The sequence below is a fragment of the Cyanistes caeruleus genome, chromosome 3, assembly GCF_971803275.1.
Source record: "Cyanistes caeruleus chromosome 3, bCyaCae1.hap1.1, whole genome shotgun sequence".
NCBI lineage: Eukaryota > Metazoa > Chordata > Aves > Passeriformes > Paridae > Cyanistes > Cyanistes caeruleus.
The window spans coordinates 29,574,420-29,602,135 of record NC_141703.1 but is presented as its reverse complement, the minus strand read 5'-3'; the positions used below and the strand labels follow the sequence as shown (position 1 = coordinate 29,602,135).

Here is a 27,716-nt window from a genome sequence, read left to right as displayed (position 1 = left end):
GTTTTTCACCAATGAGTTGTATTTTCAAGTGTTCATTCACTCACTGCTCACTTCACCACAACTATAAAGCATAAAATGTCGCATTTTGCTATTACCTCATTAGATTGTGTGCAGTGTTGGGACCTGTTCCTAAAGACAGCTCTGAATAGACCTTACTGCCTGTGCAGAGGCCCCAAAAAATGGATTCATGCCAGTGTGAGACTTGGTTTATTCCTACAGTACCATTTCTTCCCGCAGAGAGCATACATAAGGCATATGTAAAAACAGGAAACCCTGTTGCTATAAACGATGAAGATTTTTCACATAAGCTACTGAGCAAGACAGAATATTCACTTCCAAGATCACAGGATAAGTTTTAAATAGAGTTAGAATAATGTAGAAATAAATAGAATAAATAGAAATAGATAAACATAGAAATAATAACATAGGAATGAACATAGAAAGCTTATTGAAGATTCAGTTTGGGTACTTTAAGCTTAGACTAAAGAGAACCAAGGAAATTTTGTTGCTGAATTATATTGTCCTCAAAGAGTTTTAATGTTTCTTTGTTTCTGCCCTGTGCTTCTGTGGTTTTGGCGCCTCAAGGGACTATGGAGAGTAGATTTGCTTTCACTTCTTAATAGAGCAGAGTCATCCTGCCCTCTCGTGGGTGAACAGGCACTCAGAGATTCTGACCAGCTAGGAATCCTTTAGGGTTGAGATTTGTTGTTCCTACAGCTCACATGGTTGTGAAGCCCAAGAACCTGACCACTTAAAGGAAGTTTTTAGAAGTTTTCATGATTTTTTATAGCAAGCTATCTTTTGTCATATATGCAACATTAATATCTTACAGCACTGGACAAAGGCTGTTTGGAAGATGATGTGTAAAATTGATAGTGTATTAAATTGAATGTACAAGTGTATGTTCCTGACTCTTGTAAGAGTTGAAAAACTACAGCTGTTGTTTTAGATGCAATTCATGCACATCCAGCTGTGTTTTGGAGAGTGGGAGGACACTGGATGCTGCATATCTTGTATTGAGCAAGGTCCTTGACACAATCTCTGCTAGACAGACAAATTTACAAAAGTGATCAGAAAAACAGTGGGACCAAAGTCCCTGTGGTGTGGGACTAACACGTTGTGACCAGCACAAAAACCTCAGCTCGCAGCTAATTACTAGAGTCATCCCTGAGGGAGTGATCTTGGTACCAGGAATGTTTAATATCCTTATTGATGACCTTGTCAATGGGACTGACTGCACATCCAATGAATTTTCAGACAGAATATCAAACTGGGGAGGGATAGTTTACCTACTGGAGCACAGGGCTGCCGTTTTCTACAGCAACACACTGCAGGAATGGATGGATGGAAAACCCAAAAAGCTCAATCCAAAGCATGTGCAAAGTACTGTATCTGGGACAGAATAAACCCATTCAGCAACACAGCCTGGAGGTCAACCTAATGCAAAATAGCTTTGCAGAAATAGACTGGATGTCCTGGATGACACTAAAGCAAACACAATTCAGCAGTGTGTCCTTGTGACTAAAGTGAGCACTCTGCACCTTACTAAAGAGAATATAGCTGTGGAAAGTGATTATTCCCCCCTGGATGCAGCATTTGTGGGATAATCTCTGGGGCACTATGTCAAGTTTTGGGCTCCCCAGTACAAGTGAGGTAATGACATATTGGAGTCCAGGGAAGACCACCAAGAACACAGATCATACAGGGAGAGGACAAGAGGCCCTGTTTCTACCTACAGTAATCTGATGAAAAGACAGAGAGAATGAATGTTACCAGATTCTTCTCAAATGAGGCCAGAGATGGGACAAAAAAGTAACTGGCACTAGCTAGAACATAGGAAATTTATATTACATATTAGGAAAGAAAAATCACCATATGCATGTTCCAAAGCTGGAACATGTACCCAGAGAAGCTGTGGAATCTCCATCCTTGTAAGTGTTCGTGTCTCATTTGTGTGTGCCCTGAGAAGCGGCTGGACTTGAGGACTCCCAGAGGTCCCTTCAAACCTGAATTATCCTGTGATGCTGTGATACAGAGGAAAGTTTGAAAGTGTCCAACTTCTCTATTTTAAAATTTCTGAGAAATATATGAGGCTCTAACAGAGTCATGATCAGTTTGTAACCTGCTTTTTTGACATCAGGGGAAGATAATGCTGAAAAATTATTGAATATGACTTAATATCTGCGAAGAATTAACATAATTTGTACATAGAGATAACAGATGTAGTTTAAGAAAGACTATTGCTACCTAGAAGCAAACAGGTTTAAATGTTAGTTAAAACCATTTGGATGTATTACAATTTATGACGGAAATAATTTCAGTTTTTCAGTTAGCACCTCGGAATAGTTTATGCTGGATGGAAAGGAAGATGTGAAAAACTGTGTGAAGTATCTGGTCTTCTCTGACTGATTCTCAACTGGCCAGGTTGTCAGAGCTTTATTCAAAAATCTGTTTTCCAAAATTTTGTGTTCATCATGACATTTTCAAAACTAAAATCTAAGCTGTAGCTATTTTTATTCAAGTTACATATCTATTACCAGACTATGACTTCTCCATTAAAATTGCATTAATAATTAGTAATTGTATTAGTCTGAGAACTAGTAAACTTTACACTCAAAAGTGTAAAGTTTATTCTCCTTTCATATATGTTCACATATCACAGATCTAGCTGTGACATTAGCTGAAAGGACCAATTGAACACAGCACTTTCCGCAATGCAGATTAAAGTTCAAAAACTTAAAAAAATATGAAAGTAAATAAATGTGAGAAAAACTCATGGAAAATATTGCTGTAAAAGACTGAGTCAAAGAAAGAAGTTTCCAGACTGTCACTATGAAGACAGTCTGAGAAATTAAAAAGCTGATGACATTTTACTTTACCATTTTATTTTTTGGCTGCTAAATAGTTTCCAGACTGTCATATAAAATCATTATCATCTTTATGATATCTGCTTTCTTTAAGGTTTTAAAATCAGGTACTAAGTCATAAAACCAAAAGCACTGCAAAGTATCTTCTACACATTTTTAAAGCAGTTATAGTTAGATCCTTAGCTTACTTTCCTGGAATTGTGCTGATTTACATTATCCAAAGGTCTAATTATTGTTGTAGACATATTGCTTCATTCTGTGATAGGGAAAACAAATGAGATGAGACACTCCAGAGTTTCTTCACTTCATCTCTGCAAAGAAAATATGTAAGAAACCCAGCTCTGTGTAATCCCTCCCTCCCTTAAAGTGTGACCTGCTTGTTTTACCTCTAAACTGTCCCCTCCTGTAGAAATTTGGAGCTTTTGCATTTGCAGTTGCCCTGGGTAAAAAACCCAAAAGGTAGCTGTCACCAAAGCAAATTTCTGAAGGTGAAAAGGGTGATATGCAAATAAAAGGATTCCTGAGGGAATGATTTATTTTCCCGCTGTTATCAAACTAACTTTATTTCCAAGTATAGAGCATCATTGCACAGTACTTAGCAGATAAAGCATCCATGGAATCAACACAGAAAAAACATTCATTTTCTTAGGAACAGTACTCAAACAAGATAAATGCCTGTCAGAAACCCCCAGTGGAACCACAGTTCCAACACACCAACATTTGGCTAACAAGCAAAACTCAACTAATGGCATGATGGCTTATTTAGAAGTAAATACACTCACTTTGCAGCAATTGAGCTACAAAATGTTTCGTGTCTTGAAAATTTCCATTATTCTCCCCTTGAAGGGGATGGTAGCACAGAAAAAATTAGCACTGAAATAGGGACATTTCTCATAAAAACAGTGTAGAATCTTATCTTCTGCCTTATCTCTCTTCCTGCACACTCTAGTTTGTAATTATTTTTGGCGGGATGGTTTTGTTTTAGTTTTGTTTTGTTTTGTTTTGTTTTTGCATGTGTGTGTGTGTGTCTTTTGAGGTCTTTGCACAGTATCAGCCTTTCAGTGTTAGCTCTTTGCACGTGCTTATTCTCAAACCAGGCAGGAGGTGGGGAGGAAGCCGTAGCAGAGATAAAACTTGGTACACTCAGCCCAATATACTCGTTCATAGCACTCCGTCCTAGCTCCTCCACTCCTTGGATAAGAGTTCTACAATGTGCGTTCTGCGGGAAAGCGGAGGAAGAGGCGTTTCGGCTAAAGACAGAGGAAAACATCACCTCATTACGCCTTTTCTTCTCCTGAAAGGCTGTGAGAGGGAAGAGACACACACCCCTCCGCCTCCTGAGTAAGTCACTCATCACTCGTTGTGCTCGCGGGGAGCACCTCAGGGTTCGGGGGAGCACCTCAGGGTTCCAGGGGGGCACCTCAGGGTTCGGGAGGGCACCTCAGGGTTCGGGGGGGCACCTCAGGGTCCGGAAGGGCACCTCAAGGTCTGGGAGGACACCTCAGGGTTCGGGGGGCACCTCAGGGTTCGGGGGAGCACCTCGGGGTCCGGGGGTCACCTCAGAGTTTGGGGGGCACCTCTGGGCCAGCGCCGCAGCCTCGCCAAGCGGGGCCCCGCCGCAGCCAGGAAGGGCAGGGCGGGCACGGGGCGGGGAGCCGAGCGCTGGGCTCGGACACCTCCTGCTGCCCTCGCCCCGGTCAGGGCATCCCCGAGGGTGTGCGGGGGCCGCCCTCTTTGCCGGGGACCGCTCCGCGGCTCCCTGCCCGTCTCCAGCCCTGCCTATACCCGAACCTCTCGCCTCCACCCTGCCCCGCTTCCCTGCTCGCCACTCCGCAGTGCCACTCGGCTTGGATACCTCTGTCCAGGGCCCATGCTGTGCTTTTTCCTTGTTACAGAGCTGTCATAAACAGTTTAGTGCTGAAAACGGCTTATTTCAACATACAGCCCCTGTCGCTGTCTCTGCGCTGTCTGCAGCTCTTTCCCTCGCACCTGGGTGGCTTTGGAGGAGGTGGGCTCCTCCAGCACTGCTGTAGGCAGTAGGAACAAACAATTATGCCTAAAACATTTGTGTATCAGGTCTCAAATGCCTTATTTAGAAAAAAAAAAAAAATAAATTAAGGACTTGATATTAGCTTTCCATTAATACTAGCAGAAATTATTTTCTCACATCTCCCTTTTCATTCCTGCAATCAACAGTTCTATTTTCCTTCCTCAGTTTTTCAGACTGAAAGATCTGTGTATTGACACGCTGAGAGAGACAACTCTGTTTCAGTGATAAATGAGTTTCAGAAGAGTTGTAAATTCAAGCTGCAACTCTCTTGAATTTGGAGGACTCCCTCTCCATCCACTTTCCACCTGGCAAGACTTGCATAGTAAGTAAACAGCTTTGCTTATGTTCTTTGAAATTAAGACAGATTTTCATTTTTAACAAGAAATTGCAATCCAGGCAGAATGGTGGTTGGATCTAGTATGTTTAATACAACTGTTTGTTCAATGTTTTTGTTTTCTTCAGCAATGCTGTGCAGATTATGGCACTGTGAGGTAATAATTAAAAAATACTTAAATTCCACAAGAAGACATTCTTAAAGAGGAAAGACTAGTTCCTTCCTTTCTCAACCCCAAGATGACTGTTAGAACAGTCACATATTCAGAAGAATCTGTTGTGTTTTTCTTAAAAAAAGGAAGTCACAATCCTTTAGGACCTGAGTTTTCCAAAAGTGTTGATCAGAATTAGTTATTTGTCCAAAATTGAGGATCAATCACTTCTATGTATCAGCCCCATTTAATTCCAAAACTTTCTAGTGATTCTGGAAAAGTGGGGGATAATTTTAATGGTGCAAAATTTTCTAATTCATGAGACATTGGTAATGCATTTTACAGAATTTAAACTTTTGGTTTGTTTAAAGTTTTTGTTGGTTTCAGAGTGGCACAAGCATTTTTAAGAACCATATTTTATTATTAAAACTCCATGTGTGGTTTTAAACTTGTGTAAATGAAAAAAAAATACTTAAAGTTATTGTAACTTTGAGCCTTATAGACAACTTATCGTTTAATCAATTTTCATCAAAACTGTCATTTCCCTCTATTGCCTTAACATTTTGCCCATTAGTATTTCTGTACTCCTTTATAAGGCAGAGAATTTTTGCTTTTACTTTAAAATAACTCTCAACTTCCCTCCCTTTTTCCCTCCTCTCCTAATTTTTCATTGAAGGGTACTCAAACTGTATGACTTAAATGTAAAAACTTTTAGCCTACAGTAGAACAATTTCAGATAAATTGATCAGGTTCAACAGCAATGAGAGAGATTAATGATTAAGGTCCTGTGCCTTGATTTTTAGTAGTCATGAATCTCAAATCTGGTCATTACTAAGTCACTTCCATTATACTGTGTGCATTCAACCAACCTTCCACTGTGTGCTGATGTGATATACCAAAAAAAGAAGTGGATTTAGAATTAAAAATCTGGTGTTAGATGACTCTGTCTTTATGTAGTCTTGCAGTCTCTAACAGCTGTATTTCTTCTGAACGTGATAGGATAGAAAAGGAAAACAAAATTCAAGAAATTAAAGAGAGAGGCCCTTCTTTCCTTAGGAAGTGTAGGAGTTTGAATCTCCATGTGTAATAAGGAACTGAAATTGCTTGTTTCAGAACTCAGCATCCAGATTCTTTTAGCTTTCTAAATCTGGCACTGCCTTCCAGTCTTTCTGAAGAAAGGGATGTGAAACACTTCCTTCATGTCCTTACAGTGCTTTAAGGGGTGATGGCACACTTGTAAAGAGCTGAGACAAAGGGTAAGAGAGGGAGAGCAACTACACCATTTGGTGTCCTGGAATACTGCTGGAAATGCATTAGCCTCCTGCCTCCAGACTTTTCAGGTCACAGGAACTTTCTGACTCTAAATCTTAGTCTCTTAAAGTTTGTGATTTCTCAAATTGCAACAGGTTTACTTAATAAAAAAGAAATGGATTGCTAATGAGGTTTCTTTTGACACATCTCTCTGATCCCTGCAGTAAGTCTTGTGTGTGTCTTATTTGTCCATCCCTGCTTGGATCACACGAAGCAAGGTTATCTGTTTTGGGCTCAGGAGCTGAACTCAGCTGATTGTGTATCTCACCTGTCTGTTTTGTAAGCAAGACTGAGAGTCTCAGGAGAAGCTCTGTTTTTGGCTGCTGTTCTGAGGAACCTCAGAAGGTGCTCCAAGCTGGTCTTATTTAGCGGTGTTTTTCACTTGCCTTCAAAATCTGTTGTCTACACATGTAGCAACTGAATATAGGCTGCTTCATGTCCTCCCCTCAGTGGAAATGTTATCACTCTCAGCTGGACCTTATTGCCCCCACAGATAAAATGGTGAAAGAAATTGCATGTTTCATTGTTTTCCAACAGGCTCAAAGTTAGCCATCAACATATCCAATCTACAACATTGTGCTGTTCTCATTGAAGGCAGTGGAAGTTTCCACTAGCTGTTTCAACAAAGTCTAGCCTTGCAAAGCTTATTCTCTTTGTGGAGAAAAAAATCACTGTCCTGTCCTGTGGTAGGTATCTACTGGCTTGGGATTTGAATGCTCTTGTAATACTGCAAAATGCATCCATTAAATAAGAAAATGGAAGAAGGAAATCCTGCAGTACTTTCTGAACTTGAAATGAAATTGCAAAGAAAAATGTATCATCATACCTGATGTATGAAAATAGCTGTTACGATAAAAATATGTAACTTCCCACTTGGAAAGCCCTCTTCATCAGCAAGCAATAGTTACACTGCTCACATGCTCAAAGGAACCTGTTTCACTGCACTTGTGCTGAACTGTGAATCTGTTTTTTTTTTTTTTTTTATTTTTTTTCTTAGGCTTTCAGAAGAAGCAGGAGCAATTAAATTTAGAGTTTTTTTGGCAAAGAAGTGAGAACTCAAGAAAATGACTCTCATTATTTTTTTTGTAATGTTGATCACGGAATCTGCCACTGGTAAGTAAAAGTCTTCAATTCAATAATAGAATCTTCAAAATATATGCCAATTTCTTGACAGTTGCTTGGAATAGGACAAGTTTTGTGTTTTGCAGCCAAGAACAAAAACTTAAAAGTTTGGCAATTACAGCCCAGCTCCAGACTTTGGAAATTGGGTCCCAGACACCAAAATTATGCAACGAAAAAGCAAGGGCAGAGAGAAATTACCTGGAGAAATCTGATGACATAGCAGTCATGGTATGTGACCTTGACTGTATGAAGAGACATAGCAAGCAAGAGAAAGAGTCCGCTTCTTTCTGTGCCATTCAGAAGTGTGGGCACAATAGTAACTAAACAACAATAATCTCTGAGAACCTCAGGAAGAAGAGAGACTGAAGGGTGATTTTATTTTTGACTCTAAATGCTAGATCATGGTTCCTTTTCTGTATTTTTAATGACTTCTGTATGCAAAAGTAAATCTGGGGAATATAGGAAGTCAGACTTGGGGACTAAATTTTACACACCCATTCCAAGGCACCTTTCCAAAGATACCTGAAGTTGCTCTGAAATATATCTACATAATGATTCAGTTTTAATTAAGAAGATAAGGAAATACAAATGTTAATTTATAGGATCTGTGCTTTTATTTCAGACATATTTGTCAAGTCAAACCATATGTGAAGAATTTTTCCTTTGCTCTTCCATTTGTGACAACTGCTTCACTGTAGAGTGAGGCCAGATTCTGCCCTTTGAGCCAATTTGATTCTGACACTGTGGAACTCATGTGAAATCATTACAGAGATAGGGAAATGTCCTTTTATTTTCAGACCCCTTTTCCTTTTGGTGTTGCTTTCATAACATAAAGGCCTGGAAAACATTTTCAGTAAATATATATAAATATATATGAAAAGTTTTTCAGTAAATATTGCAGGAATAAATAAATGCTTCCAGACCATTTTTCTGAAAGAAGTATTTTTATAAAATACCAGCAGCATAGCAAATAACTTTAAAGTCAGTCTAATACAATTTTCTGAAATAAATACTTGGCTTCCTAATGTGTCTTTTTACCCCTTTCTCTAAAGAGAAGCTGTGTCCCCTTCGTGCCTCCATTGATGTTCTAGAAGGGGAATATTTTTTCCTTTGTTATCTTGGGTCAAGACAAGAACATTTTCAGGAAGAAGCGTGCACAATAACCTGGTACAAAGAAAGTGCTGGAAAGCAGCAATTGATAAAGGAAACACACAGAATTGTTTCACAAAAGAATTTTCTGGAGTTTTGGCCAGCTGAACTCAGTGACTCTGGGAATTATTCTGTCATTCACAGGTGGGTACACAACACAATGGGTAAATGTGTTGCCTGTGCACATGGCTATGATGAAGTTAATTTCTTTGTCTTGTTTTTTAAAGCTAGTGGCATCCATATAAAAGGAGCTTAGGGAACTGCATAACTGCAGTGTCATTTCCAACTTTCACAATAATTATCAAGATGGACCTGCAATATTTGCAAATATCTATAAGGAGTTTCAGCTTTTTAAATGTTCTGTAAACCTTTTGATAAGGCAGGTAGCATTTTTTTTCTGGCGTGTGATTAATTACCTAAGCAAAATGAGTGGCAGGCAACTCTTCTGTCCTCTGCCAAGAAAAAGAAAAAAACTGCTTGTCTTCTTCCCCAGACTTGTGCTTGCTTGCTGTGTTGAGTGGATCTCATTCTATGAGGCTTGCCAAATCATCGAACTTTACAGTAAAGACTAAATATAGCATAACTGAACTCTGCTTGGCCTGCATGGAGCCATTCAAAGAACAAATGAAGTAACTGGATTTGATTTTTCACTGCTGTAGAACATCATGGGTGAAAAGGAGAAATAAGGATGTGCCTCCATTATTTGGCTGCAATCTTCATTGGAAAACCATGGAAGACTAAATTACTACATCAAATTTCTTATGACTAGCACTAAACCCATAATTCTGCATTTACAGTTGAAACAATGATCCATTTGAAGCAGATTACTTTGCATGTAGTGATTTGTGCTGTTGTCCAAGTAATACTTTTAAGCTTCTAGCCAGGTTTGTAAATGATGTGGGACTGTGGATACTGAAAAATGCTCTCCATGTTTTTCTAGAAAAATTGCAGACTCAAGCTTGATAGTTTACAGTTCTAAGCTAGACTTCAGTTCTTAACTTCCAGGTCAACTTGGAAGCTGAAAATGTCTTTTTTTTTTTTTTTAAATGTATCATTACTGTTATTTTCTTACTGATATTATTTTTAAAAGTACTTACTCATGGTATATGAAATGCAAAATATTTGTAGCTATATGGTAAATATTGAGAAAAATTTTATTCATCTATGTTAAATTCAAGAGGATTTTCTTTAGGGATGGTGAATAGGTTAGTTTATCTAGTTATACAGTTTTGTTTTGTTGATAAGTTTTCTGTATGGTCACTTCACAAAAAAGACCTATTAAATCTAAAAACTGTCTCTAATGCCCTCTAATCAGTGGCACAAAATGCAGACTGACTAATTTTGGCAAGAGGAAAAATGGGTGGAGATCATACCTGAATTGCCAGGCTACTGAAGGAGACTGACATAAGGAGTCTAAAATACAGGACAAAAGAGTAAAGAGCTATGATAACCTCAACCTTAATTCATGATCATTGTGGTTTTCTGATTTTTTAAGGTCTTGGGGTAATGACAGTAAACCCACAGTAAACCACAAGAATTCTATACAAAATATTATGAAAAAGTGTAAACCTCAAAACTGAAGGAAACAGCCTTACATACAGAAGAAGGAGATGACAGGAAAAGAACTAAAAAAAAAAAGGAAAAGAACTAAAGTAAAACTATTAGAATGAAATTTGTTAAAATGAGAAATTGTTGGAAACCACAAAAATGTCAGAATACTTTATGAAATTTCTTGATTTACTTGTTTGCTTAAGAGAGAAACTCAGAAAAAAAAAAATTTGATTACATCAAAGCATTCATTTGGAATTAAGAGTTTTGATTTTCTCCTTTTTTTTCTTGTCTTCTAGAACTATGTTACCGGCTACATTTTAAAAATCAGTTTTGAAAGAAAGTATTTTTATGCTGAAACATCTTTCTTTTAATTTTTTTTTTTTTAATAATTTTAGATTTTTAAAAAAAAAATAATTTTTTTTTTCTGTTAGGCTCATATGGGTACTCATTTTTCTGTTAGGACCAGAATGATGCCAGAATCTTGCAATCCTCCTGTAGGAAGTCTTCACAGGTCTCACTGCTGGAACAACAGACATAAAGGGATTTTTTTAGTGGGATTTTCATGGGATCTTTGGCTTAGTTTATATGATAGTTCTCACTATTGGCAGGCATATTAAATGAGTTACATTTCAGCAAATACAGAAGATTATTGCAAAAGCTGCTTTCTGCAGAGACAGAGGACTTTTAGAAGTCTCTATGGGGAAAAACTGTGGACTATTGTGAACTACTGGACTTGTTTAAGATTTAATAGGAATGACTGATTGAAGTAATTCATTCAAATTCAATACTCTTTAATTTCAGAGTATTTATAGTAGGTTAAAAGTTTTACTTTTGAAAGAAGATATCCTAAGTATATTTTTATTTATCTTTTTAATTTTCAGCTGGGAAATAATTCTCAGAATACTTATAACTGTTTAGGCAGTTTCAGGGAACAATGTGACAATTACATATACTGCAGATTTTCAAGAAAGAAGACAACATGTTGGCAGATTTTGCAAACTAATTAAATGTAGGATTTTTTTTCTGATGTGTTACAACTGACAATATGCAAGTGATGTTAACATCACAAGAAAGTGATGGTAACAATGTTTTTGTGGTGTTTTAACCATTTATTTTTTGCTTAAAGTGGAATCAGAAGTTTTACAGTTAAACCTGAAGTGTCTTGCTGAGAAATACACAGATAGCTGAAGTGTGCATATGTGTGTGGTGATGTGGTCACATGTGTTTTTTAGTACACTAGACTTAGGATATGAATTCAGGAATCAATGGACATCACCTATAGGCCTGAATGTGTCCATTTTCAGCAACATTCTTGAAAGTAAAAATTTCATGTGTACTTGTAGGTGTGGTAAGCTGCAAAAACTGTGTCACAGGTGTTTGAAAAGATTTGTAATTTGTATGGTTTTTTTTTATAGCCTGTATCCTGCGGTTATCAAAGAGAAAAACAGAATAGAAAAAAAAGCAGGTCATCAAGTTGCTCTATTTTGGTCACCTTGAAACTAAGAGAGCTTGGAGGTTCCTGAAAAACACCAAAAACTACAGAGAACCATGATAAACAAATGATACATTTTAAAATCCTAATATTGCTCAATTTTTCAATATGGTTAGAACAATTGAAAGCTGTGGGAACATACATATAGAGTTAATACTGCAATTTGGAAAGAAGAGTGACAGTTTCTGCAGAAGACTGCAATATTGAGATAACACTGTCTTGTTGCAGTAAAATAGCTAAGGGATTACTTAGAATTGGCTATGTATCCAGTAAACTTGGTTTATATTCTCAAAGGGCTTTCAATTCCCTATGTCATCTTCTGAGTCAAGATAGATTTTATTATTCCTTCTTGGTGGATTTGTTGGGGGGAGATTGAAAAGCTGTTAAACCAGAAGTGGTTTTGTTCCTGACAAAATATCACTGAAGACTCTGAACAAGTAAAAATCAGTATAAAAATATGTAACAGTTGAGACACTAGCAGTTTAAAAAATACAACTAAATGATTTTTTTGTGTGTGTGTGTTGAAAACCATGCTGTATGGCAGACAGGTAGAAATTATGTATGAAAAAATACATCTTTGTTTGCACAGGTATGGTTTTAATGTCCAGGGACATTCTCCTTGCCAGATTTTGGCTCATCAGGTAGAATATTTTGATCCTCTTTGAGTGGTTTCCCCAGATAGGATCACAGAAGAAACCTCCGTGGAATACCAATGCTGTGGAGAACATGTGGCTTTATGGACCCTTTTCTTTCATCTGCTGAATCTAGAGAGTAAAATCATTTGCATTTCATGGCCAGATCTGAAATTAATTCTCTGACAGTATTCAGATTAGTAGAGTGATGACTAAAGAAACACATAGACTCAATGGAATTAATTGGAATTAATGTTTATGTCCAAACCTAAACTTATCGTAGGTACCTTTACTGTCAGGTGGAGAGAGACCTTTCTGGGTCACAGATTATCTTGTCCTAAACAAAACATATAAATCAGGTCATATAAACTGCACTGTAACTTCTGTGGGTGGCTTCTGACTGTGTAAATAAGATGTTGAGGAATAGGTGAGAAGAGCTCCACCCACTGTGAATGCCCAAGTGAGCTGGTCTCTGATGGAAAAGTTTTGGTAAAGCTTTTCCTGTTTGTAACAGCATAGTTAGCTGATTTACCAAAATCACTGCGTTTTGGTTTGAAGAGTCAATTACAATCAGGAGTAATGAACATGAGTGAGTAAGAACCTGTGTAGTTTGAGAAAGGGCTACAACGCAAAGAGGGTGAGCAGAATATATAAATACATTTGTTTGGGGAGCTTAAAAAGCAGAAAATAAACAACCCAAGACTTGGTCTAAATTCATCATAAAAATGATGTCTTAATAGCTTTTCTGAATCTTTTACACTCAAAAGGTCTGTTAAGAATCGTGTTTAAGCTGAAGCAGGGATACTTTTCCATTTAAGCTGCTTTGTCCTCTTGGCCTTTCTCATTGAAACAATTCTTGATTAGTTGCAGTTCTGGAAGAAATTTACTTTCCTTTTTTTGGAGGCAGAAAGAGTAAAACATATTTATGAAGATGTGACTGACATTGGAGGGTAGTTCTCTGTGATTGCTGCTTTTCCTTTGTCCCTGCTTATTCAGAAAACAAATGAGAGCTTTATGCACTAATTGCAAAATCTCACCCATTAACTGACAGAATCTCACCCACTAACTGACAGCAACATATGGCTTTCTCTTAAGCTCTGACTTTGCCAAATAAAAGTCCTCCAAGTTCCTTTCCCTAGGTAGTCATTTATTTGGATATATCAAAGAGTGAAATAACTGTTTGATATCAGCTATAATCTGATTCTTTCAAGGATTATATGGATAGAACGTAGTAGATATCTAAATAGCAATGAGCAGCTCCTAGATATTCAAAATAGGTGTTTTTGGAGCATATTTGTGTGATCTTTTATAGACACTGCAGGGAACGTGATGACTGCTGCATAAGTGATAGTTCCTGACTCTTTCAGTCAGCCTGGGGCGCTCAGCTGTTATAGATCTCTACAGATCTCTGATCAGTGCAGATTCAGAGACAAAGAGATGCATCCTTTCCAAAGTACCTTGTTTTGCAGACATGCTTGAATACATAAATGATGCTGTAATTCATGAGACTTGTGGAGTTTAGAAATATTTCAGAAATACCATAGAATTCCAAAATATTCCAAAATACCTGCAGAGTATCAAACAATTAATAATTGATTAATATTGCTTTGTGAACAATACCAGACTTGCCAATATTATTTCTAATTCTACAAATATATTTTTCTGTCATGGCTTTTAAATTTAGCAGCACATAGCAAATTAAACCTGCAAAATCTTTAGCTGATTTAAGGCCCAAAATTCTTTGATACTCTCATGTAACTATGAATGATGTCACAGACTGTTCAGAATCCTTGTTCAGGTCAATGTAGCATATCTTGTCATGTTTCATAACTGTATTGTCAAATGTTTTGTGATAGTGCAGTTAGTTTAGGTAGCCTGTTTGGTTAAAGGAAATCACATTTATTTGGGAGTGGGAAAATGATGAAGGGGAATAAAAACAATTGGATCACTTTAGATGTACTTTTTACCTAACAGATGTATTTGAGAATTTATTTGTGTTTTGTTTCTCACCAAGTTGTATTATTTTAAAAAGCTCCTGAAATTGATTTTGCTATATATTTTTTTTCTTAGCAATGGAAAACAAAATTTCACCGTTCAAAAGTGGACCTTGAACGTACTTGAAATAAATAAAAGCAGCTGTTTCAATGAAAATCATTTAACTACAGAAATTAAAAGTGCTGGAACTGGTCATTCACTGAAATGCAATGATTTGTCTGTCTATGAAAATGACAGTGTAACATGGTACAAGGTAATTACTGAAATAGTGTTACTCTAATCATTGGCTGTAGAAACATCTGATTGCAGGAAATATTAATTGCAAAAAAATTTTTAGAAGCATATACCAACATCATAAAGCTTTAATTTATCATGGGATTAAGGGGAAAAAATATTAGACAGATACACAAAGCAAAGCTTTTTTTCTGCTCTCAGATATATTAAAAAAATATACCTGTTTCAGAAGTTACTAAACTAGTAGTTTGGAATGATACAAGATCTGATGTGCATGTCTGTTCACTGATTTAGGCAGCAGCTGGTTTAGCCAGCTGCTACTTTGCTGATACGGATATTGTACTGATGCTAAATGAGATGCCAAGATTTTTATTTTACTGTTGTCATGTACTTGTAAAGTAATTGCAAACTTTTCAATTTTGCTGTTTCTGAATAGTTTTTAAATGTGTAACAGATCCAGTTCTGTTCATTTTTGGCAAGTCATCTTTTTGAGGAGTGCTCCTTGGTTGGAGTAACAGACCCTGTTCACTCCAAGATCACTCAGTTTCAGGAAGGGATGTTGACTGGTTTAGTGCAGGCATCTGGAGTAGCCTGGCAAGAATGAGCTACAGCCCTGTTCTCTTGTCTTTCAGGGCCTGGGAGGATAGAACCATTGATGGATAGGGCCATAGGTTGTTATGTTTTCCTCTATTGCACTGTTCCCAACTTCTAATGGGTTAAATGTTCAAATGTTCCGTTTATATGACCATGAGTGAAAATTGGACCTGCACCTCTTTTGGGTCAGTCAAAATTTCGACATGTGTTTGAGACAGTGAAAAGGTGATGGTGACACTTTGATTAAAAAAATTTTTAAAATTTCTTTAATGTTTTAAATGCATGTTTGCTACAGAACAATATTTTCTGATTTTATTGATGCAGGACTGTAAGAATTATGAACATGCAACAGAGAGGGAACTAAATTTTAGAACCTTAACAGTACAGAACTCTGGGATATATACCTGTAAAATTTTAATCAGTCATGAAGGAAAGATATACCACAGCACAAATACAATTAAACTTGTAGTAGAAGAAGGTAAGAAAGCTTTCTAAAATTTTGAAGCATACTTTGATCATGATCTGAGCTATTTCCAAATAATTTTAGAAGTAGAAAAGGAGAAGTTAAGATGAAATATTACTAATTTTGGAAAATTCATTTAGTATATTTTCCCTAGTTTTATTCTTTTTTTTTTTTTCAAAATAGCTGCTCTAAGTAAGTCATACAAACTTTTAAAAAGTTCTGCATGAGAGCCTTTCCAACCATTGCAAATTGTACTCTGTATGTATATATGTATGTGAAAAAAATTCAACAAGACATATTGGGTTTTAAGCTACTTAGTAATGCCAGAATCCAAACATTTTTCTGTGAATTAAATGGAATGCTTGTGATTAACTTTATATACAGACCAATTATATAACTTTTTCTGTGGAAGAATGTAAGTAAGCATTAATATTAATAGCAATACTTCTATTTTTAGATGCATCAGAGGCTGTCACTTTGGAGATAGTTGGACATCATGAAGAAATTGAAACAGAAATAGGTATGAAAAAAATCTTTGAGGTAGCTACTCTATCTGTGTGCTTTTGTTCTGATTTCTTTATGGTTAATGGTCTGGATAAGTGTAATTAAGCTAAGAATTGTCTGTGCATCATCCTGTATGTGATCTAACCTCACATCTGGTAATGTTTTGCTGAGTGTATTACATGATTGATACACAAGTGCACTAAATGTACCCTTTCATAGAGGCAGAAGCTGAGGTTGCTGCTACATCTGGCAAGAGAAAGTGGTGATGGTGATAAAACATCTCTCCATGGCTTTCTTTTGTAGATAGCAAACCCCATGAAGCAATGTGTAAAAGATGCATGGTTTACTCAGTGAACAGCTGATGTGGCTGAGAATGTTATTCCTCATAGAAATGAGGAGAGTGAGGTGTGACAGTCCTGGCAATATGTGCATAAACATCTGTATTGTCAAGAGACCTTACCTATGCTTCTAGCTGGAAGTAGAATAAAATGATCTGTAGATCTGAAGTAGATAAAATGATCTGCAGGCTTCACGCAGTCTTGGACAGGACCCAGGATTTTGTGATTGAGGCTGTAATTAATTTTTAAAAATAGAAATTTACCTCTCCCTCCCCTCTTCAAAGAAATCTCACATTCCAGATCTGCAGTATTCTGCCCTTATTTTTTCCAAGTGTACGGCTGTCCTTTTAGTTTTGCAATTTCTTAGAACTATTGGTACTTTATGGGGTGGTTCCTGTCTGTTACAGTTAGTGCTTTGAAATGGGACAGGTAGATGACTGAGTAAATGACTTTTTCATGTATTCAGGAATTTCCACTTGTGATAATGAGATAAGAATTTGTTCTGTTCATGTTCAGCAGGTGCTTTGGTTTTGTTGAGTAATCATATATAATTTCCCTATTATAATTAGCTGGTTGTAATTCCCCTTACCAGTTACTTACGTTCACCTGGCCCTGGAGCACTGGTGATAGGTATTCTTCTTCTGTTCCCAGCCTTCAGAATACAGTCTAGTTTATAGAATATCAGAATATCTCAAGTAGAAGGGTCCCATAAGGATCATCAAGTCCAAATCCCTTTAGTTCTCTAAAGCCTGAAGTTCTCAGGTCTATTTAAACCCACCTGGCTGTGATGATTCATCTGAAAAAAAGCAAATAATGACTGTCACTTTGCAACAGTGCATGACTGCCGAAGCCCTCACCAGTGCAGGTGTAACACCTATAAAACATTGAGCAAGGGCTATGAAATTCAGAAAGGAACACAGTTTATAGGATATGTTTCCTGGAAAGCTGTGTTTCTGCACTGTGTACATGAGTACTACTTCTCACTAAATCTTCCCATGTTATGCTTTCTTTGTAGGTAAAGAGGAGATACTCAATTGCACAGGTTTCTTGGGTTATTATATGCAAGAAGATGCCAGTCTCTACTGGTTAATTAACCAAACGTTTCCAGAACCATGCACAGGTATCCCTGAGAATGAACCTTCAATATGTGAAGAAGAACTCAAAAAACTACAGTAGGTTTCCAGAAAATGCTGCATTTTGTATGAGATGATGTCCTACTTTGTTGAACTGCAAATTCAGTAAAAACCACAGTCTGAGGTTTTTCTCTAGAACCTTTTCCTCAAAATCTGCCTCCCAGGTTGTTGTAGGTTTCTGTACAGATAGTGCTGCTAACACCATTCCTTGTTGCAGGTTGGGAAACAAGTTCTATATTACAAGGCTACTACGGATCAAAAAAATAAGAGAGAAGGACTTGCATCATAATTTCACCTGCATGTTGCAAGCTGATGAAAGCACACAGATAAGAATAGTAAAACTGAAGACAGGTATGGCATAATCTAGAAATAATGTATTAATCAGCCTTCTCAATCTTGAGGGCATTTCAAAACACTGCTTCAAATATGTCTGTCTGCTTATGAAGGCTCTCACACATCCAGTGCTGGACCTAACAGCCCCTGGGTGATTCCTCTTGCTCTCAGACAGGGGACAGAAGGAGTGCAAAGCAAAAGGAATACAGACTACAATGAGCATGTCATGAGAGTGCCTTCATAAAAACTACACAGAGTTTAAAGTGTTCAAAGTATGTATTTGGAACTAAAAAACCCAAAGATAAAATAATAACAATAATAACAATAATAACAATAATAATAATAACAATAATAATAATAATGAAGAAAAGCCTGAAAGAGACAAGAGGAAAAAAAAGTTAAAAATAGTTCAGCCAAGGAGATGAAATGGGACATTAAGGACTTATGGATAGGACAGAGAGAGGGGTAAAAGATAGATAATAAGAGGAAATAATAAAAAACCTGAAGGAAACTCATCACAAGAGGGAATGACCATCATTCTGGGATGCTGTAAATTTATCTGTAATGTCAGTGCTGAGCTCACATACCCTGCACACACATAAATGAGCTGTATGTGATTGCATCCAAGATTGTTTCTCCTGTTTTTTCAGTAAAACATGTTTTGTAGCTTATCTCAGGACCAGTGGCACGCATATTGCTTGAAGCATTAGCAGGAAAGGATTCCCATCAATACTCATGATGATTTTTTTGAGGTGATTTTTAGGTGCCATCAGTATTTGATACAGTAATCTTGTCATATAATTCTGTTTTTTAAGGCTATAATTTGCTTTGTTTCTCTTTTACAGGGAAGACTCAAGACCTGCCTGTGCACATATTTACCACTGGAATGGTCCTTGCTCTGCTATTTCCATTTGTTGCTGTAGCTGTGGTGTTTGTGTTTGTGATATTTAGGGTCGACTTTGTTCTATTTTACAGATATGTATGCAGGAGAGATGATACTGCTGGAGGTATGACTTTGCTAATGCTGACATTGAAATAAGCATATTGATGAAAAATACTTTCTGGCAGGTTCTATGAAATAATCATATTTGAGGAAGATAAAAAAATCTTAAATACAGGAGCAGTGTGAGAAGAAACAAGTAATATATAAAAGAGATCTTGATGGTCAGGTGCCAATGTGTGCTATATATGTGTGGCAATGACAGCAGATAAACACAGCGAAGAATCTGCCTCTGGAGCAAGCCATGGAAGGGATGTGGTTGGATGCTGTTCAGATGAGCTCGATTCTGCCATATTCTTCATCACAAAAGTTGGTGGGGAGGGATAGGTTTGCAGTTGTCTATTCATGAAGAGGATAACAGTTATCAGATGGAGAGACTGGCACAAATTTTTTTTCACCTCACTGATGCTCTTCAGTAAGGTGAAACTTAAAATGTTTCCTTGACTGTAGAGGCCATTGCTGTTTATAGGTTTGTCACTACATGCACATGAGGAGAGCAGGAGTGCACATTACCAGTATCTTACCAGGCAGCAGCTCTGTGGCCTTCATAGCAAGCAAACCTGACCATTACTCATATTTAGGAATTTTTTTTCTGAAAATTTTGGTGATAAATCTTGCTGTATATATAGGTCTGATCTTGGCCTTCCTTGGTCTCTAAATCAGTCTGAATATAATGTGAATGAACTGCAATGGTTGGAGATTTTTCATTAATGGATGGATGTCATTTATGCCTGCCACTATTATTACCTACTTGTTGATACCATCTGCCACAGTGTACTCTGGCTTACACTCACTCAGGGAGGATCTCTGAGGACCTCTGGACTACGCTACCCTGGAGGAGCTGCCTGCTGGATACTAAGCAATGGATTTCTTACTCTTAGAGCTCTTGAACATGTAGGGTTTTGTAGAGTTTACTTTGTGCTCTGTCTTATGAACTACATGCAGTAAAGTGTTCAGAAAGGATAGCAAAGTACAGTTTAAGAAGCAAAGCCACTTGTGCTGGTGTATCAGTCCTGATAGTTGCTCTGTGGCAGTGTGGTGGACCTGGCCTCTGGATTGGTCTTTGATTTTCTGTTTGTAAATTAGTCCCCAAAACCATGATCAGACATGGCTTACTGTCATAACAAAAATAATTAACTGGTTTGTTCTGTCTTTTGCCAGTTTCCATTCCGCTTGATACTCTTAGACATGGTGTACAATAATGTTGAAATCTGCAGTATCACTTAAATAACAATTTTTTTAGGTTACAGACACATTTTTTTTGCTTCCCTTCATAACTTGACCTAATGTGACATTAATTGGTTAAATTAATCTAATTTTACTTAAAAAGTACTTTAATGTAGAAAGGAAATATTTTCAAGTATTTCCCAAATGCAGAGTCTTTTGTATCAACTTTACATTTCTTCAGAACATTTTTTGATTCTGATGAAGAGTGTTTGAAGACTGTTCAGAGTCTTCAGAAGAAGATGAAGAAGATCAGGGGTTTCTAGATGATTTACTATTGAGACACTAAGTTTGAAAACCACAATGGCAAATTAGATACTGGATTTCTAATGGCTGATAACAAGACAACAATTGTTGATTTATTTTCAGATGGAAAAGAATATGATGCATTTGTGTCTTACCTGAAAGACTGTGTTTCTCCTATTGATGAAGAGAGAGAATTTGCTTTGAAAATACTGCCCATGATATTAGAAGAAAACTTTGGGTATAAGTTATGTATATTTGAGAGGGACATATTCCCCGGAGGAGGTAGGTATATTGAATATTCTTGTCATTAAATAGGCTCATAGTTTCACACAAAGGTAAAAGTCTATAATTAGACAGAATTCTGTCACGTGTTGTGAATTGAAAGGATACATGTTTCATTTAATCTGGACTGTGCATGCAAAGTTTGGTTGCAAGCATTTTACATGCTTCATAGTTATATTTATGAATTCATATACACTTACACACACATGGACATGTATATCACTAATTACAAAGAACTAAGAAGAAAAGATCAAAGAGCATTGAGAAGCTTAAGGTGAGGACACAGAAGATATCAGATATTTCTCACTAATAGTGCTTTTGCTCTGATTTTTCTGAGGGCCAGTGAATGAAGTCACATTTACTGCGCAGAGAAGCTGGTGACTCTGGCACTAATTATTCTTAGGTACTTGTATGTTTGCTATACCTTCAGTGTGGTGGTTGAAACCACTTTCTAAATGAAATGGGTGCCATAACGAAATAGAAATAAGGAATTTTGTTTGGCCCAGGGTGTATCTGGCATCAGCCTTTTGCTTGGATGAAAGGTACTATGAGTTTTCATTTAGTCCAGAGATCCAGCTGAGGAATAGAATTTCATTGTCCAAACCATAGAACAATAAGATCAGTCAGCCTCCCTCACTAAGCAGGATCTTGTCTCTTTATATCTATTCCTGATAAATTTTTTCTAACCAGAGAGGAGCCACAGCTCTTCCAGGCCCATTTTTCTTACCTATTTTCTTTCTTTAAGTATTAAAAAATTGTTTACTGAAGTGTGCCGTCTGATTCTTTCAAGAGTTTAGCTTATTTCCTTTTCTCTGGTCTTATCCATTGTGAACACATAAAATAGAATATTTCCTTCTTTGTACAGGAGCCTTTGGTGTTGTAATACCCTTGTCAGCCTCTTATTACCCTCAGTTTTCTCTTCATTTGGTTAATTCTGCAGTTTTCTTTGCCTTTCTCTACAAGTAATGTTTTCTAGATGTCTGGTTTATGTAGACTTTGTCCCATGGTGTTAAAACAAGCACTGGAAGCTGCGCATGAAAATTCAATTTGATATTTAAAGGGTATCACCATTCACTTTCATTCATCAGTTTTCATGCCAGAAGTCCTCAATCTAAAACACAGTTGGAACTCCTTCTGTCAGCACATGCTGGTCTTCTCAACACTGGATTACTGGAAATAGATTTGGGTGTTTGGTGTCATAAAGGAAGGTGTAACCCCAGGGTTACAGAATACTTGGAGAGAGGTTGCTGTTTGTGCCCTTCTGTGGAATCACTCCAGTGGTATTTATTAGGAAAGAGCAAAGAGATGTCTGGTTGGGGGAGTTATTTTTGCTGTCACCTTTTGTCCACATGACTACATGTGAATACAGCAGTCTAGGGTAGATGGAGATTATCAGCAGGTTTATGTCTGCTCTAGAGAACAAGCTTTGACCATAACGGAGTTAATTTTCAGAGACTCTTAATCTCTAATACATATTAATCTCTTCATAAGGACAGGATGCTTACATACTGTCACTTTATAAGAGGGACATTTTAGATCCATATGTGAATTTAAAAGATAAGTTGATTCGGTGCCTATCCTTTCAATTTAATATAACAAAAGATTTATCTTTAATTTGCAGCATTTGTTGATGATATCCATTCATTCATTGATAAAAGCAGAAGATTAATCATTATACTGAGCCAGAACTACGTTTCTGACAGAGCCATATATGAACTTGAGAGTGGACTGCATAAAGCTCTAGTTGAAAGGAAAACTAAGATCATATTAATTGAATATATGCCTATAAGTGACTACAATTTCTTGCCAGAATCACTGTCACTTTTACCATCAAGGAGGGTGGTGAAGTGGAAAAAAGAGAAATCTCTTCCTGTGAATTCCAGATTTTGGAAGAACCTTCGGTACCTGATGCCAGCAAAGCCTATCAAGATAAAGACCAAAGGGCACTATAATAATCTTGACCTAGGCTCAGAAGCTGCCCGACCCTGGATTGAGGGCTGTGACTTTAATGCAATTATATAACAATTCTGGAGAAAGAAGGTGTAGCAGAAAACAATATGGTTTGTTAATAAATAAAATGAAATAAATGAATATTTTGGGTAATAATGTTGATTGAGAGGCCAGCTCTGAGATCTGAGGAGAATGCAGAAGTTACTGCAGTGGGCAGGATGATGTTAACCCCAATTGCTAAATCCTATCTCAGAGAAGGTTTCCTCAGCAATCTGTGCAAGGAGCAGAAGTTTCATTCCTCTTAGGACCTGCAACATGGCGTGAAGCACAATGAAAAACATTTTTATTTCACAGTTTTCAGTGATGGAGAATGATATTATTTTTACTTGCATATACTTTTTAGGCCCTTCAATAAATAAATCAGTACTTGTAATCTCTTATTATTATTTAGATGTTGTTTGTTTTGTATTTTGGTATTTTCTAAGGATTCTGATTGTAAGTAGACCCAAACAGCTCCTGCATTAAAGAGCTTGGCATGCAGCTTTGGCAACATCAAGTAGAAAAAATCCCAAACCAACAGAGAAAAAGGAGGTTAGAAAAAGTAGAGCAGTTTTGGATGGTTTAACAGTATTTACTACTGAATTGTACATGGTTTGCAATGGGGAATCATTTGAAAAAATGGTAAAGACTGTTTATATCCCATTTCACTGGAAAGATTGCAAGCGCTCATTTTAACAGGGAGAAGAGGGGGATGGGATAGAAATAATGGCACGTTTTTCATGGGTGCTGATACCACACTGGAACCAATTGCCCAGAGAGGTTGTGGAGCCTCCTTCGCTGGAGGTATTCAAGAACTGACCCATAATTCTGTGCAATGTGCTCTGGGATGGCTCAGATGACATCAGACCAGATGTCCTACTGCGGTGCTTTCCAGCCTGACCCATTCTGTAATTCTGTGATTCTGTTATACCCTGAGCTGCCTTCAGCTGTTGCATGTAGGGGACTTAGGTGAAAATGACATCTTTGGTGTGTATATACACTCCTAACCCTTTGGGGCTCTTGTCTGAATATTATTTTTTAAAACAAAGTTAGTAATGCTATTCAAAACTATGCTAATCCACCCTTATTATTAGTTGTCTGACAGAAGACACCAATCTGACATAAATTCCCAGGTAAAATGGAACCATATTTCCTGCTAGAATCAGTGGGGAGAAGTCAAGAGAGAATCATTTTGGAGCATCTTTTGTCAGGTTGCAGGGAGATTATCAAGACTCTGCCCACTCTTATTGTCTTTTATGCCATTACTGCTGCTTTTGAGGAGGCATCTCTTTTACACTGACAATTCACACAGGTGGAGGAGCTCCATTACCTTCTCAGCACACTTGAAAACACTGTTTGAATGTTGGGTGTCATGACTAAGTCTCAAGTTTCATGGGAATGAAAGGTTGTTTGTCAAATATCCTTCAATCATGCATAGTTTCTGGAATATGTTTAGGTAAAAGAAAAGGCTAAGTATAGATTTCCAAAATGGAGACAACACTATTGCCAGGTTAACAGGTAACAAAAAAAAATAAGGCTTTATTAAAATTTAATTAAATTAAATAAAATTTAAAAAAAAACATCTGCAGTGACCTTCAGATCAGCTCTAGCAGGTCTCCTTTTTGTCTAACTAAAGAGCTCTGTAAATGTGGTTCACAGGTAAAAGCCATCCTCTGGTGTAAGCTTTTACTGAAGAGGATTTCTTCTCTGCAGGTGTGTGCCTCTACGTTTCTAAATCTCAAATCTTTCACAATGTTCATTTATTCTCTATCAGTGTTTCCAGTATTTTCTAGTCACAGATAATTTTTAACATTCTCTATCAGCACAGAAATGCAGTCAGACATACTAGGCACATCCATTTTCCAGCCAAACATCTTACCTAATATTTAATTGAGGTATTAAACTTTCTCCTCAGCCATGTTGTTTTTCATATACTGTCATCAATGTATTGCCTAAAAATTTAAAAGTCAAATGTGTTCTACTACACATATGACTATGGATAGTGCACCTGGTTTGTTAATAGCTCTGGACCAAGCCTACCCTCTATGAGAATCAGCTACTCTAAACTGAAATTGAATTTGCCATGGATGCTCCCCTCACCTCAGTTAGGAGAGACAATGTGACTGCATGTATGTGCTACAGCTCATGAAGATGTACCCTAAAGCCTCTGACACCACACAGAATTTGACTGCCCTGAGATTTTACAGAATAACAGAGGATTATATGTAAGGAAGGCTGAAAGCTAAATGGCATTAACTCCCAAGTTGTTTGAATGCCAGCAAAGCAGACATGTGTTGAATGACTCAACATCTGTAAAAAAGGAAGTATTTTTGCACAGAAAGGTATCACAACACAGGCACTTTATAGAAGATCCTCACTGCCTATGATGCAGTGGTAAGGGGGATAAGGGGAATTAAGGATATGCATACTCATACTAATGCCAGATGTTGTTCTTACTGCTCTTATATCCTGAATTACACACATTAATCAGACCTTGGAAATATCTGCTTTTTTTTTTATCGGTCCATAGACAAAAGGAACTGCTAATATTACTTTTATAGATTGTAGTTGTGATAATTTGCCTGATCATGTATATGTCAATGTATAAGTGAATTCACATGATAGCTGGTTTGAGATAATGGGTCATTTGGTTTGAGGTAATAGATCATTTCAGTGATTTACACTGTTCACTTTTGAACTTATTTGCACTTTATATTTGTTCACTTTTGCACTTCATAAAACTATATTTCTCCTTCTCCACATTCAATTTTTGCTGCAGCTAGACAGAAGTAGTATCATGATTGTTTTGGGGTTGCTTATAGAATCATTGACATATGTATTGGAAAAAGCAGATTTAATATAAAAGTGAAAGGGAGAAAAAGTTCATTGGCAAGATTCACTCTACTACTTACTAGATAGCTAAAGCACACAGGCAAAAATCAGACAAAAACCTAAAATGAATCAATCTAACCCCAAAGTCAACCCAAAAATTATCTATGAGGAGGCTGGAGGGGAAGCAGGGGGAAGAAAAGAGCTAGGGTAGGAAAAGAAAAGGATGAAAAGGAAAAAGGAAGACCCTCCCATTTAGACACAAGGTTCAGAGCTAAACTGAGCCAGTCTTGACCAACAGTTTAGGCCTAAAGGTTTAACAGCACTTAATCAATAGCTTAAGTTACATAATTTAACAAAGGATTAATGAAGAATTTACTACAGCACAACAATAACTCATTTACAGGCCTACATTACAAATTTAATTCTTTTAGGAGAGTAACATTCATAGTACATTTGCCTTTTAGGAGAGTAACACTTGTGGTACATTTGCTATAGCATATTCACACTCGCATGCACGCAGACCTGGAGAAGTGGGTATTAGGTGCACGTGTGAAAAATGCCCCTCGAATTCAGTGCTCCCATCAGATGATTTTGCATCTACTCAGTGGACAATGTTGGAGTCTGAGATGCAGAGTGTGTGCCCTTGTTTCTGATACTTAGTTTTAAGACCCAGAAGAACACTGAATTTCATATAACATGAAATTCATGAGCATGTTTTCATGGTGATATATGAAAACAACTGTTAAAGTTAAATAGAATAGCTAAAAGTGTGAGTGTGTAGATTAGAGAATTTCTTAAGTCATTGGGTGAAAAAGTTAGTTTAGAGTTTAAGTTAGTTTAGAAAGCAGAAAGCAAGATGGAGGATTTAGAATGTTTCTTTTCTTCTTTCTTTCTTCTTCATGTTCCTCTTCTAGAGGTTTTTGGGTAGTAGTGAGTGATTGGGCAGAAAATGCCGCAGTGCAGCACACAGGTGATGTGTCATTGGGTCATTAAGAAAAATAATATACGTGTCTATTGTTAATTGGGTAAGAATCAGTATCAAGACAAAAGAACTGCATAGTTTGGGGCCATTTTGTGCTTTCAAACACAGGGTGAGCCACAAGACCTTGTTGTACTATCAGAAAGAAATGTACCAGACTGCAGTGATTTAAACTTGTGCAGCCAGTCTGGAGAGACCTGCCAAGTTTTGTAATGACCTTCTAATAAACATGAGAAACAAGATTCTAATGAGCTCGGGAGTTTTCTTCCAACCAGAGAACTGAGATAAGCGGGACTTCCCACAAGGGAGGATCCCAAAGGAGCTCAGCTCAGAGGAGACTGAGAAATCCAGGAGGAGAAGGAAAAATACAGAAGAAAGCAGCAGAATCAGAGAAAGAGAAAATAGAAACGAAAAAGAATTTTATAGAGAAAAGTTACAAAGGGTTGAGCCTTGAGCAGTGCGGCTGTTGGCCCAGGATCTGCTGCTGTCTAGTGATCCTCCAAGTATAGTAAAGTTGAGATTTCACTGGCTCTGAGAGGAAGGTTGCTGGTTGCAACCCACTGTGGTCGTGGAGAGTTGAAAGGGTCATACTTAGGACTGCTGTTTATAGAGTTGCAAGAGTGTGGGCTTTAGTCATAGTAATTTTCCATCCTAGCCACAGTTCAGGTTGGAAACTTTCTTCAAGAGAGCTCAGTCCAGGTGCTGTTCAAGGTCAAGGCTACTGAACATTTCTCAGCTCATAGTGTGACCTGAGGGATGGGAGGAGAGATGCACCACCACAATAAGTGTCAAAAATCAAGGTCAGGGTATGAAGAAAAAATGCAAGAAAAGCATGTGTGGTTAGACCACAAGCAATGAATGTTTCATTTATAATTTAGGAAGATTAAAACAAAGCCAAATCCAGAAAGCTA

The 27,716-nt window shown here is 37.3% G+C and overlaps 1 protein-coding gene across 2 annotated transcripts; it reads left to right on the top strand.

Moving 5' to 3' along the window:
* The first annotated feature begins 94 nt into the window (after positions 1-94).
* IL18R1 (interleukin 18 receptor 1) lies at positions 95-23,392 on the top strand. Of its 2 annotated transcripts, XM_023917970.2 has the most exons (13): positions 4,216-4,252; positions 4,763-4,875; positions 5,083-5,239; positions 7,711-7,826; positions 8,888-9,128; positions 14,730-14,907; positions 15,807-15,960; positions 16,403-16,465; positions 17,803-17,959; positions 18,138-18,271; positions 19,099-19,260; positions 20,847-21,005; positions 22,627-23,392. In XM_023917970.2, the coding sequence occupies exons 4-13, from the start codon at positions 7,778-7,780 to the stop codon at positions 23,025-23,027; spliced, it is 1,698 nt and encodes a 565-aa protein (XP_023773738.1). In that variant the 5' UTR covers positions 4,216-4,252; positions 4,763-4,875; positions 5,083-5,239; positions 7,711-7,777; the 3' UTR covers positions 23,028-23,392. The 2 variants fall into 2 exon arrangements, with proteins under 2 accessions (XP_023773743.1, XP_023773738.1); XM_023917975.2 differs by lacking the exons at positions 4,216-4,252; positions 4,763-4,875 and adding an exon at positions 95-4,208.
* Positions 23,393-27,716: the final 4,324 nt, after the last annotated feature.